This window comes from Xenopus laevis, chromosome 9_10S, assembly GCF_017654675.1.
Source record: "Xenopus laevis strain J_2021 chromosome 9_10S, Xenopus_laevis_v10.1, whole genome shotgun sequence".
NCBI lineage: Eukaryota > Metazoa > Chordata > Amphibia > Anura > Pipidae > Xenopus > Xenopus laevis.
Genome location: NC_054388.1, coordinates 88,061,824 through 88,076,457, shown reverse-complemented (window position 1 = coordinate 88,076,457; position 14,634 = coordinate 88,061,824). Strand labels below are relative to the sequence as shown.

The following is a 14,634-nucleotide window of genomic DNA, read 5'->3' as shown; positions in this document are numbered from 1 at the left end:
ACTTGAGTATCCTGGAATCACGAATGAGAAAAATAATGGTGATGGGAAAGGATGTGCCACTTTTGCTTAGTTCACTGGAATAAATGGAGAAGCTGGATAAAGAGCACAGCAATAACGGGAACACTTAGTATATAAAGTGAAAAAAGAAAGATGAATACTTTGTGTTCTTGGCACTTTAAAAAATTATTTTCTGACAAAATCTGCTTTACTATCCCTCTTAAATCCAACCATATTGTGAAAACCTGTAAAGCCCTGATTATCAAATGACTGACCTACGTGTTGCACATCTTAACCCACATATATAATTATAATAAATGTTATTTTTTCCTAATATGGAATCAAACATTCGGTTTAAATACCAACAATTAAAAATGTACTTCCTTCCCCCCTCACCCACATCGACAGCACATTAAAGAGATTAAACATAATTCCCATCTGCCCCTGTCCCAGTAGAGTTTACAATGTAAGGACCCTATCACATACACAGGGGTACATTTTAACAGGAGCCAATTAACCTGCTTATATGTTGGAGTATATGAAGAAATTGCAGTGCCTGGAGGAATCCACTAATCATCGGGACAGTATATAAACTATATTCAGACATCGGCACTCCAAGGCACCAATGCTTCTCAGCTTGCAACTGTCAAACAGTAGATCATGGAATCTTTGTATCAGTAACATGTAGATTTTCTCTACATGTAAATTACTTTTTAATAGACCCAGTTCTAATCATATAAGTGTTGATGAATGCGTGATTTATGAGGAAATTTAGAAGAGACTAGATTATGAAATGGTAAACAAAGCTCGAGAACTGGATGGTATTCTTACCAGGGTAGCAAACGCAGCTCTGTGAGTGTCAAACCGTTTTACTTAATTTTTCAGAATTTATTGAGGTCTGGCATAGTCCAAAGTGATTGGTGAATTACTAATTTGGTGGTACTATTTTAAATTGGATCCCATTCTCAGCCTTAAAACTATAGGCCTGTTAGTCTGACATCAGTGGTAGGAAGTTGCATGCATACATTGTAAATCACAATGCTATAAGTTAGTGCCTGTAATGGAAACTTCAACTCTCACCCAAGATGGCGTCCAAGATGGCAACCTTCTGCTCCACCACATGGCTCCTGCCGGGCGCTTTCCTGTGACATCAGCGCCTTCTCCATCTAGGATTGGTCGCCGGCGACGGAACGGACGCCGGCGTCAGAATCGGGCGCCGGCGTCAGGACGTCAGCGTGGGGACGCTGGCGTCAGCGTCTGACGCCACCGCGTCAGCGTCTGACGCCAGCGCGTCAATATTTTGGCGCCAAGACTTGGACTATTTAAACCCCATTTCCCCTGTCTTCATTGCCCAATTATAGGTTCCTTTGACTAGTGTTCCTGGGTGTGACTTCTATTCTGATTCTTCGTGTATTGACCTTTGCCTGTTTTTCGTATCTCCATTGTCTGCCGCCTGAATTGATCTTTTGCCTGTACCTTGACTACTCTTCTGGATAAACCCTTTTGTACCTCGAACCCGGTTGTGTCTCCTCTTTGGTCCACTACTATTACTGCTGCGCCTTCGGGCCCATTACAGTATAATTGGGCCATGGACCCTTCGGAGGAGGCCCAAGCACCTCTTGATGTCGGAGGGGCTATTCGTGGGTTGGCTTCTCGTATGAAGACTTATGAAGCTCAACAATCCCATTTTGGCCAGGCCCTCGAGGCGATTCTGGAGAAGTTGACTGCTCTGTCTCCCGTGGTTCCGCCGGTTGTGCCTGCTCCGGCCATACCTATTCCGCTCCAGGTTTCTGAGCCTCGTATTCCTGCTCCACCTCTCTTCAGTGGTGATCCTGAAGCGTGCAGAGGCTTTATTAACCAATGCGAGATTCAGTTTGCCCTGCTTCCTGGTCAGTTCGTTTCTGAACGTGCAAAGGTGGGTTATATAATCACTCGTCTGCAGGGAAAAGCTTTGGAGTGGGCATCACCCTTTTGGGAAAAGGAGGATCCGCTGATTGACAACGCCAGGGCGTTTGTCCAAGAGCTTCGCACCGTGTTTGATGCTCCAGGTCGTGCCACTGCATCCTCCGCTAGGCTTTTTCAACTGCAGCAAGGTGTTCGCTCTGTCTCCGAGTATGCCATTGAATTTCGCACCCTGGTGGCGGAGACTTCTTGGAACAACGACGGTTACCATGCTGCCTTTTACAATGGTCTAGCCATGCGGATTAAGAATGATCTGGTGTCCCGTGAAATTCCCCCCAGATGGGAGGACCTGGTCGCTTTGGCAGTGAAAGTGGATACTCGCCAGCGAGAATTCCAGGTCGAATTAGACCGTGAACGCTCTAAAAGAAGTTCCCGATTTCAGCCTATCCTGGCTCCCCGCTTCCAGAGACCGTTACTCTACGACCCTGCTTACACCTCGTCCTCTCCAACCCCCGCGACGTCTGCTTCTTCCTCTTCATTACCAGCAGAGGAACCGATGCAGATCGGACGGGCCCGTCTTTCCGAACAGGAGAAGAATCGGAGAAGGGCGGCGGGGTTATGTCTCTATTGCGGGGGCAAAGCTCACTTTGCTTTGGAATGCCCAGTGAAGCCGGGAAACGCCAAAGCCTAGGTAAGTTTGGGGAGACTTACCTGGGTGGGATTTGTCGCTCTCCCCATTCTTCTGCTCAACGTTTCCTCCTCCCAGTGCAGATCCAGTTTGGTTCCAAAGAGATCTCTTCTCAGGCCTTTCTTGATTCCGGTGCCGCAGGAAATTTTATGGACCGTGTGTTCGCTGCAACCCACTCCATTCCTCTCCAATCCTTGGCGATTCCGCTTCGAGTCCTGGCAATCGATGATCGGCCCTTATCTTCTGCGACCATCTCACAGTCCACTCAAGAACTCTCTTTCAAGGTGGGCTCTTTGCATCTGGAAAGACTGTCTTTTCTTCTTATTGATTGCCCCTCCACTCCGGTTGTTTTAGGTCTACCTTGGTTATGTCTCCACAATCCTGTTATCGATTGGTCCTCTACTCAAGTTTCCAGGTGGAGTCCATTTTGTGTACGGAACTGTTTACCTGCTGCTCCTGTCGTCAAAATTTCTTCTGTGTCTTCAAATTCTTCTCTTCCCTCCGTATATCAAGCATTTGCCGATGTCTTTAATAAAAATTCTGCCGAAAACCTTCCACCTCATCGTCCATACGACTGTCCAATTGAACTTTTATCCGGCTCCATGCCTCCTCGCGGCCGCACCTATCCACTTTCTCCCTCGGAGACTTCTGCAATGAAATCCTATATCCAGGAGAATCTGCAGAAAGGATTTATTCGTCCTTCCATCTCCCCTGCAGGAGCGGGGTTCTTCTTTGTTGAAAAGAAAGATGGTAGTTTGCGGCCCTGCATTGATTACAGAGGACTTAACAAGATCACCATTAAAAACAGGTACCCTCTTCCTCTCATTTCTGAACTGTTCGATCAACTTAGGGGTGCCAGTCTCTTCACTAAATTGGATCTTCGTGGGGCCTATAACCTCATTCGGATTCGTGAAGGGGACGAATGGAAGACCGCTTTTAATACTCGTGATGGTCATTATGAGTACCTAGTCATGCCTTTTGGTCTCTGCAATGCCCCTGCGGTCTTCCAGGAATTCGTTAATGACATTTTTCGAGATTTATTGGGGCAGTGTGTGGTCGTCTATTTGGATGATATTCTTATTTTTTCTAAAAACCTCCAGGAACATCGCAGCCAAGTACGTGAAGTACTATCCAGACTGAGGAAAAACAACCTTTACGCCAAGTTGGAAAAGTGCACCTTTGAAGTCTCTTCTATTCCTTTTCTTGGGTACATTATTTCTTCCCTAGGCTTCAAGATGGATCCGGCCAAGGTCTCTGCAATCCTGGACTGGCCTCTTCCTACCAGTGTTAAAGCTGTTCAAAGGTTTGTTGGCTTTGCCAATTACTATAGACAGTTCATTAAAAACTTCTCTTCCAGACTTTCTCCAATTCTTGCCCTGATCCGTGGTGGAAACAAACCTCAGCACTGGCCCCCTCAAGCTTTGGAAGCCTTCAAATCTCTCAAAGAAGCATTCTCCTCCGCTCCAGTCCTTAGACACCCCGAACCTCTTCAACCCTTTTTCATCGAAGTGGATGCCTCGGACGTCGGTGCTGGTGCAGTGTTATCCCAGAGATCTTCTTCTGACGGTAAACTTCATCCATGTGCCTTCTTTTCCAAAAAATTTTCTTCCCCCGAACAGAACTATGACGTTGGCAACCGGGAGCTTCTTGCTGTTAAGCTGGCCCTGGAAGAGTGGAGACACTTATTAGAGGGCTCTTCGGTCCCGGTAACGATCTTTACTGACCACAAAAATCTCGAATTTATCCAGTCTCTCAAACGCCTCAATCCCCGGCAAGCCAGGTGGGCACTTTTCTTTTCTCGTTTTAATTTTGTTATTACTTTTCGCCCTGGGTCCAGGAACAGGAAGGCCGACGCATTATCCAGAAGCTTTATTCCTGAAGACTCTTGCTCCAAAGATCCTGAACCTGTTGTTCCTTCCTCCAAGATCATCGCAGCTTTGTTTCCTTCCTGCGCTTCTCAGTTACTCTCCGCTCAAGCTTCTGCTCCTGAAGAGACTCCCCTGGGTTTAGCTTTTGTTCCTCCAGAGTTTCGTCCTGCCATCTTGTCCCACTCCCACAATTCTAAACAGGCTGGTCATCCTGGGATTAAAAAGACTACCGAACTTTTGTCTCGTTTGGTCTGGTGGCCATCTTTAAGGAAAGACGTTAAAGACTTTGTTTCATCATGTTCCACCTGTGCCGTTTCTAAGTCTGGACATTCCCCCCCTAAGGGTTTTTTGTTGCCTCTACCCATTCCTTCTAGACCTTGGACTCATATTTCCATGGACTTTATTGTCGATCTTCCAAATTCTTCCGGCCACACTGTCATCTGGGTGGTGATTGACAGATTTAGTAAGATGGCTCATTTCACTCCCCTCCGCAAACTGCCATCTGCCCCGGAACTTTCTGAACTCTTCATTAAACATATTTTTCGTCTCCATGGTTTTCCTGCTGAAATTGTGTCTGATCGTGGTCCTCAGTTTGTGTCTAAATTTTGGAGGTCTCTGTGTAAAGCTTTGAACATTTCTCTTCAATTTTCTTCCGCTTACCATCCTCAATCCAATGGGGCCGCCGAACGTGTCAACCAAGCATTGGAACAGTTCCTACGTTGTCACGTGTCCCTGTGTCAGGATGACTGGTCAGACCTTCTTCCATGGGCGGAATTTGCCCACAACAATTCCCTGCATTCTTCTTCCCAGAAGTCTCCTTTTTTCTGTGTTTTTGGTTTAAACCCTTTGGCATTTCCTCAGGACCTCCTACTCACCAACGTGCCTGCCGCCAATGATCAAGCAGCTCATATGATGGCCATCTGGCAGGCTACTGCCGCTAATTTGGAAAAGAGTGCTTCTTCCCAGAAGAAATTTGCCGATAAAAAGAGGATTGCTTCTCCAACATACTCTCTTGGTGACAAAGTTTTGTTGTCTACTCGTAATATTCGTCTCAAGATTCCCTCTCCTAAACTTGGTCCCAAGTTCATCGGTCCCTTTCCCATCATCGAGGTCATCAATCCTGTGGCTGTCCGTCTTCTTCTTCCACCCGAAATGAGGATCCCTAATGTGTTTCATGTGTCTCTTCTTAAACCTGCAGTCTCCTCTCCCTCTTCTTCTTCCACAGCTCCTGTTGTCGTCAATGATTCTTTGGAGTTCGAAGTCAATCGAATCTTGGATTCCCGCATTTCCAGGGGTACTCTCCAATATCTCATTGAATGGAAGGGTTTCGGTCCTGAGGAGTGCTCCTGGGTAAAGAACTCTGACGTTCATGCTCCCATCCTTGTCCGCAGGTTCCACAAACAGTTTCCTTCTCGTCCTGGTCCCGGTGGTCCTGAGGCCCCCCCTAGGGAAGGGGGTACTGTAATGGAAACTTCAACTCTCACCCAAGATGGCGTCCAAGATGGCAACCTTCTGCTCCACCACATGGCTCCTGCCGGGCGCTTTCCTGTGACATCAGCGCCTTCTCCATCTAGGATTGGTCGCCGGCGACGGAACGGACGCCGGCGTCAGAATCGGGCGCCGGCGTCAGGACGTCAGCGTGGGGACGCTGGCGTCAGCGTCTGATGCCACCGCGTCAGCGTCTGACGCCAGCGCGTCAATATTTTGGCGCCAAGACTTGGACTATTTAAACCCCATTTCCCCTGTCTTCATTGCCCAATTATAGGTTCCTTTGACTAGTGTTCCTGGGTGTGACTTCTATTCTGATTATTCGTGTATTGACCTTTGCCTGTTTTTCGTATCTCCATTGTCTGCCGCCTGAATTGATCTTTTGCCTGTACCTTGACTACTCTTCTGGATAAACCCTTTTGTACCTCGAACCCGGTTGTGTCTCCTCTTTGGTCCACTACTATTACTGCTGCGCCTTCGGGCCCATTACAGTGCCAGCATGGTTTTATGTGAAACAGATCCTGCCAGACAAATTTAAATGTAATTCTATGAGGAGGTGAGCCAAAAACCGAGACTCTGGCAAAGAAAGATTTAACAAAGGACAGCTCATATTGACTTCTAGATGAACTCAACAGCTTTTAGATGAAGACGTTTTGCTTTAAGGTTATTACACTTAATAAATATATTTTTTTTGTGGTTTAGAGTAATTAGTTAAATATACAATATTTAGTCTGCTGTAATTTGTAGTCTACACTTTGCTAAAACATTTAATAACGTACCACACAGAAGATTGCTGGATAAATTAAGGAATAGTAATGAGCCAAAAATTCGCAAAATGCATTGAAGTCGGTGGGCGTCAACATTTTTTTTTTTAAGAGCAAAACTTTTTCCATGTGCAACAATTTTTCACGCTCCAAATGCATAAACGTCAATGGGCGTTTTTTCTTATGGTGACTTTTTTGCCCAAGTACATTATAGTCAATGGGCGGTTTTTCCTGGCAAAAATGCGTAATTTTGCTCCAAATCCATGGCTGGCAAAAAAATATTTGCTTATCACTATTAAAGAATGTTGTCCTGGAACTTAGTATTTGTATTTGTAGATGAGTTTCAATGTTAAGTGTAAGATTGAGTACACTTGTAGAAATAACATAAAGGCAAGTTATACACTAAATGGTAGTGTACGGGTATCTTTAATTGAGATGGATTTGGGGATTTTTGAGTATAACAAGCTGTATAATTCTAGGCAGTTTCACTCAGTGGCTACTAAAGCAAATAAAATGCTCTGTCGCATTAACTCGACGGGTAAAAACATAATTTTGCCTGTAAGTCCCTGGTTAGGCCTCACCTTGAGTACAGTGCAGTACTAGAAAGGATATTAATGAATGGTAGACCAGTCCCACTGTGTACAAATGCTTTCAGAAACTAGAGAAACATTTTACCACAATTGTCCTCCATAATTTATTAGTGGTTTTTACTTTACTTTGTCTGTGTGTATAAACCCCATGGGGTAAATTTACTAAGCAGCGAAAATTTGCCAGCGACGGCTTTGCAGCCATTGCAACACTTCGCAGCCATTGCAACACTTCGCCAGGTGAAATTTAGGTAAATTTAGGTAATTTACTAAAATGCAAAGTTGCTTTCAGGGTGCCGAATTTACTCTAGCGTTCAGCAATCAAAGCGAAGATGCGCTAGCGGTCAATTCTGCCTAGCGCAACTTCGTTAGAGGTCTTCTCTCAGGCTAATTTGCATTCATCGGGAAATTATAAAGTTGAATGGACGTATATGTTGCAGCAAATACATTATATTACACAAGTCCAGGGAACCTTAATAAAGACAATAAAGTTATTATATTGTCCTACACATGAGCCCAATGTATAGTTAATGTGCCATATGTTAGAAAATGTATGGGGAAAACCGGTTACACAACAAAAAAAAAGACTTTTGCAGGCTGTCACTCTGAAAAAAGAAAAAGATGCCAGCGTTTTTTGGGACTTAGAAACTTTTTCCACTAAAAATATGTAACAGTAACAGAAGATTGAGGTGAAAATTTGCCTGGCGATAGAGTGCGAATGACCGCTAGCGTCTCTTTCGCCAGCGAAGTTACGCCTGCACCCGTTAGTAAAACAAAGTGCCTGAAAGCGATAAAGCTGGCGAATCATTAGTCACTTCGCCCTTTAGTAAATCTGCCCCATCATATGTAGGTTATTTGCAGCAGAAGGAACACATTGGTTGAAGGCCAAATATAAGCAATATACATTTAAACCAGAAATCTATAAGAAAGAAATAATAAAACCTTTTTGAGAAGCAGATTTATTAAACATTCCTTGCAGCATTTTTAGAGCTATGACAGTTCTCCAGCTTATAGAATGTTTGACAAATACAGCACATGTCAGAGAATCACATAGGAATCACATGGGTGACAATTTTACTCATGTGGTGCTTTAAATTTACCATCAAATGCACACGTGTGACAGTTTTACTCCTATATCTCACTTGCAATGTAGATTTCATCTTACCCTCTTATGTTATTTTCAGGTTATGCTAATTGTAGCTGTCCTTATACAAAGCCATTTTTTAAAAACTGACAAGCTGGACTATAAGATGTAAGCGTGCACTGAATAGGGTGGCTTTATAAAATGGAATCAGATGCAGGAGCGCGATGGGGAAAATAGCACTAAAACTATTAATAATCACAGCAATAAGTGACGGTTTTCTTATAAAATGACAGACAATGGCATGGATCGGAGATTGCTGGAATCAAATGATTTCAAACTTGCTTTAATTACATGCCATCAGCATAGGCCTTCCAGCTGGGTTTTCTATATTCTTCTTATCATCTGGTAAGCTTATTCTATTCAAGCAATTCATCAACCAAAACATCCCCCTACTTCAGTAGTTTTGGCAAAATGGCGTAATCCAATTAATAAACTGGGCTTGGATCTCTGGAAAATTAAACACTGCATTCACAACCTGGAGCGAGGCTTTTGTGAAAAACATTCTTATTCCAATATTACGTCACCTTTGCGAATACTCACTGTATTTGCAGCACGTCAATGGAAAAACACTTAAAGGAGAAACAAACCCCTTATTAAAAAGAACTCTACCCCCTACCCCACATAGATCCTCCTCACTCCCAGCCTAGCTGCTACCCTGGACTAATGCCCAAATTCTTTACTTACCCCTCGGTGCAGATTCAGGGATCACAGTTCACGGCAGCCATCTTCCGGGTCTTCGGTAATCTGAGACTGTGACCGGCGGAGCAGCGCATGCGCAGTTGGAGCAATTTCTCGGCTTGCAACAACTGCGCATACGCCGAAATGGATGCAAATTGCTGAAGCACTGGAAGAAGACACGAAGACCCGGAAGATGGCTGCCCGGAACTCCGATCCCTGAATCTGCACCGAGGGGTAAGTAAAGAATTAGAGGCATTAGCCCGGGGGTAGCAGCTAGGCTGGGGGGGAGGAGGGAGGGGGGTCTGCCCCTTCCAAATCTATGTGCACACAGGCAGCTGTAAAAGAAAATTCAGTTGTGCAGGTATATTCCAGCAAACTTAATGGAGATAAAGTTAAATACACTTGCTGTGCAGGGTTCAGTAAATCTCTAAGATGGTATTCAAGGCACCTGTGTATCCTGCCGACTACAGACAGATCTGTTTGCCCTTTTAGGCCTTTTCAAAATAGCTAAACCTATTTAAAAAGTGTTATAATAAAGTAGTTTGCAACTGCAATTCTTTAAAGGAACAGTTCAGTATAAAAATAAAAACTGGGTAAATAGATAGGCTTTGCAAAATAAAAAAATGTATCTAATATAGTTAGTTAGCCAAAAATGTAATGTAAAGACTGGAGTGACTGGATGTCTAACATAATAGCCAAAACACTACTTGCTTTTCAGTTCTCTAACTCTGAGTTAGTCAGCAACTTTAAGGGGGGCCACATGGGACACAACTGTACAGTGATTTTGCAATTGATCCTTAAAGGGGTGGTTCACCTTTAAGGTAACTTTTAGTGATAAAGAATGACCAATTCTAAGCAACTTTTCAATTGATCTATATTATTTATTTTTTATAGTTATTTGCATTTTTCTTCTGACTCCTTCCAGCTTTTAAATGGGCGTCACTGACCTCATCCAAAAGGCAAAAGCTCTATAAGGCTACAAATGTATTGTCATTGCTACTTTTTATTACTCGTCTTTCTATTCAGGCTTCTCCTATTCATATTCCAGTCTTGTATTCAAACCAGTACATGGTTGCTAGGGGAATTTATTTACCCAGTTTTTATTTGTACACTGAGCTGTTCCTGTAAAGAAGACATGACTTATGAGTGTCATAAAATAACCTCTTGTGTGCCGATGGAATGATCTTGCCACCACTATACACGTGGTACAGAACATATCAGAGAAACTTGCAGCAGCCACATCTGTTTAACCCTTTCCCATGGCACACTTTTTCTGCACTGCATGTTTTTTGTTTTTCAATGTTAAAAATTTTTCAGTTTTAAGGCATGGTGCTTCACATAATAATTTAAAATTTTTCAGACAATGACCATGTCCCACACATTCCAGATAATACCTGTAGTAGTACAGATTGTAAGTGTTATGGTTGAACGCCGCGCGATCTGACATGCTTCGCAAAAACACAGGCGGCAAGTCGGATGCGATAGAAATAACGTAAGGGATGGAAATGTTGTATGAAGTTGCAGCATTCATCTGACGTGACACGACTTGCGGATGCAGACGCAGCGTGCATCGAAGAAACACTGCGACACCATGCAACGTTCCTGTTGCTCACCTTATTTCTGTTGCATCCGACTTGACACCTGCGTTTTTACGCAGTGAGTCGAATTGCGCCAAAATCGCCCGTGGAGTTCTACCCTTAGATATACTATACTATAAGGTTATTTATACTTTTTTTTTTTTAACTTGACACATCTCTTCCCTGAAATATCCCAGATGCAGAAACACCTTTATGAGAACAGTAGGAGGCTTTACACATAGTTTGAGCACGAAAATGGTTTCTTGGAATGAGCAATGAGATTGGTAAGGGTAATTTTCCAGTGTGTTTATAAAGGAAGTCAATCATGTTCCGTAAGATGAAAATCCAAGGAGACTAAGAGCAAGCAGCAGGGATGCTTTGCTAATGTACTTCATCATTTAACGAGCCCTCTTTAATTAGACGACTGCTAAGTAGAGCATCAGTTCAATTCATACTCATTCTCCAGGTCATAAAAAAATGTTCTCAGCCAAATGATAGAGGCAACTTGTTTTGATGTTGAAAGTGCGTTGCCTACCAACAGCCAAGATCAGTATTGCTGTGTCCTTTAATTATGTGTTGTGTCCTATTAACAATAGATTATATTTCTCTGGTGCACAGTGTTACGGATCAAACTGGAACCGTCCTGATACCCCAGTTCTTGGAAGAATTTGAAATAGGTTCACTAAAAGAATATAAAGCCATAAGATGGATTCCTGACGTTTTTGAAACAAAATATCCCTCTGGGGTTTCTTGCATTATACAGCAATTTTTGCAAATTATTGTTGCCTTTTTGGATGATATCATTGCTTCTGTAGCCTGTGCCCAATGCACTGGTGCAAAGAATTGAGCAAGTGCAACATTCATATCATGAGATCTTCTAACGTATTGTTAATATCTCTATGTGAATCCCACTAATACTCCCTTTTCTTTTTACTCTTCCAGTGAGGTTCAGGGCACAACAGAACAAACCGGCAAAGGCAGTCGAAAAGCGGCTTCACGTTTTCCAAAATTATCTCGCAGTCACCAAAGAGAGTCGCGGAATTTGGAGCCTCAGAGTGGAGACCTTTGACCTCTGCGTTTGTCCAGCTCAGTAATTGTATCAGTTGGGGGATGAGAAGAACTTTAATAAATATAATGATGCCAAGGAAAGTTCGAAAACAAGATATGGGGAGATATATATATAAAAGACTCCCTTTTGTATGAAATAACTTTGTTTGTCCTTCAGATGTATATTCACGAGCAACCTTAAAGAGGCCAGTGTTAAAATATAAGATGGAAAGAGTCTGTTGTAAAACATATAGAATAGTATAACATGCAGATGGCACTGACTTTACTCCAGCATTTGTTGTAACCTGGCCAAGCCAAACTGGAGATTCCAAACTGTCAGCTTTGCAACTACAACTTATAGCAGCTTGACTGCTACAGGCTGTCATGCTAAATGTATACATTTACCTTATTTGGATTAAACTGTATCATTTATTTTCAATACACAGCATCATTATTTTGAAACATACATTAAGGTAGTAATTATATGAGCTTCCTTATGTTTTGCATATGTGTTTACTAATTGGGATGCACAACTGGAGGAGAGAACTTGGAGCCTCATGTGACAAAGGGATGATGGGATGCCAAAGTACATTTCCATAAAAAAATGTTCCAATGTGGAACGTCACAAAATGGTTATGCACTCAAGGCAATTGAAATGCAGGGTTACCCCTTGCTATTTATTTCGTGCGAACGTCAACGTTCGCACGAAATAAATATGCAAGGAACAACACTAGTAATAAATAAGCAACTTGACCATAAATAGTCTTTGTATTGGTCAAATTGTTTTACAAACAGTGGAAGTTGCCCCTAGCACCATGGAGCACTTGCTCATAATGAGAGTGCGGGTTAAGGTGGAGGGAAGGATCAAGAACATATCCTTTGCTATACAGAGTTGCTGTAAAAGGGGATTCCTTTAGAACAGGCTTAAACTCCCCTTACCAATTACATAAGTATGCCTATATATGTTTACATGACTTAACTAAACCTAACATGGGAGGACTTTTATTCCTTTGCCCTCTTTCCTTCCTTTTCAGGGGTCTGTACTTTGCGGAGTTATGGGAACAATAAAATCGTTGCTTCTGCCAAAGACACTGACCAACCACGTAGAATCAAGTTTTTAGCATCCTTTCAGTATCTGACAATTTGACAACATGCTCTTTCACAGGACAAGTATTTTGTATTGTATGTTAGGGCTGGTCTACTTGTTTATTTGTTGTAATCAGTATTATGATGAAGCAATTATATGCCAATCTAAATATGTAATGTGGTTCAGCAGAGCAATATCTCTTTAATATTCCTGGGCTGACAGAACTGCTCATTTTTATGGGCTTTGGGTCACCAGCTTAGTGCCTCGTTTACAAACGCTGTATGATCACTGCCTCTGTGGTTATGCTGTTACCCAGCTGTCTAATAGATGTAAATTCAGATGCACATTATAGCTGCATCTCCTTTCTTCTGGAAAGGAGTCAAGTTTTTTTTTTTTTTTTGTAATAAGTTATTATCCATGGACAGAGCTTGATTTGAGCAAACACAAGAAATATTATTTACCTAATGGACCAAAGAGCTATTGCATGGATTCCTGCGACTCTCTGGCCCTTTAAACTTGTTGATGTAATTAGCAATTAATAATGAAATCCATTTATTTAGGATGCACAGAACTCTCTAACCACTCTGCAAAAAAAATCGTTAGGCACATTTTTACTCTCATTAAACAGGGTTTTTTTGGTCACTTATATGCCATAATGAACTGAATTAACAACAAAATAATACTATAGGTTTACTATAAATATTGTATATAATTTATCTGTAAGAAAATAAATGCGTTGTAAAAGCAATATGTGTTTTGGTTTTTTTGTTTTCATTTTGATTTAGAGTATTCAACAGGTTGAACTGTCCTGATGAACTGAGGCTTTGTAGAAGTTCAAAAGTTCAAGTTCAGAACCTTGGCATATATTGGTAGTGTTTGTTAAAGTGTTCATAGGCACTAAAGCAAGTCTGTAAAGCTTTGTCATGCAAGGGTATTACATACAGTAGTAACAGAGTAGCTTAGTTTGAAAAACACATCCATCAATTTCAGCCTTTTATGACTATTAAAAACCTGCCTAACTGCCAGTTAATCCAGAAGAAGACCATACATCTCATCTGAAGCCTCTCCAATTTTCCTGAAAAAAAATTCCTGACTCCAAAATTGCAATCAGACCAGTCCCTCAATCAACTTTGTGCTAAGAACTATTTTCAATAACCCTGTATTTTATTTGCTACAAAGCCACCCAATCCCTTCTTGAAGCTATCTCATGTATCTGCCAGTACGACTGATTCAGGTAATGAATTCCACACCTTCATAGCTCTCATTTTAAGAAACCATTTCCAAATATTTAGATGGGCCTTCTTTTCTTCTAATTGGAATGGATAACCTCGTGTCTGCTGGATGGACCTACTGGTAAATAAATCATTTGTTTATTATATGTCCCCTTATACTGTATATTTATACATAGTTATCATATCCCTCCTTAAGTGCCTCTTCTTCAGTGTGAACAACCCCAACCTGGCCAATCTTTCTTCATAACTGAGACTTTCCATAGCTATTGTCAGCTTAGTTGCCCCTCTCTGGACTCTTTCTAATGCAACAGCACAGCTTGTTCTAGAGGGGACTTTAACAGTGCTTCTCTTGCAGATCTATATCCTTTTAAATACAGTGCAAACCCTTGTTTGTCCATGCAGCTACTGACTATCATTGCTTTCTACAGCCATGTTAATTTTCTTTAGGGGCCGATAGGTCCTTCCCCATAATGAAATTACCTAACTTGGTCCCATTAAGGGAATAAGTGGCTTTTAAAGTTTTACATCTTAGGTGCATGACCTAATATTTATCTCATCTGACACTTAGCGGACAA

At 42.1% G+C, this 14,634-nt stretch overlaps 1 protein-coding gene across 1 annotated transcript in view; it reads left to right on the top strand.

Moving 5' to 3' along the window:
* The window catches only part of snx29.S (sorting nexin 29 S homeolog), a 327,158-nt gene extending 314,780 nt beyond the window's left edge, over positions 1-12,378 (top strand). Inside the window, exon 21 of the mRNA XM_018239096.2 lies at positions 11,636-12,378. Within this exon, the coding sequence (XP_018094585.1) occupies positions 11,636-11,762 (127 nt within the window). The 3' untranslated portion in view covers positions 11,763-12,378. The remainder of the gene's footprint in view (positions 1-11,635) is intronic.
* Positions 12,379-14,634: the final 2,256 nt, after the last annotated feature.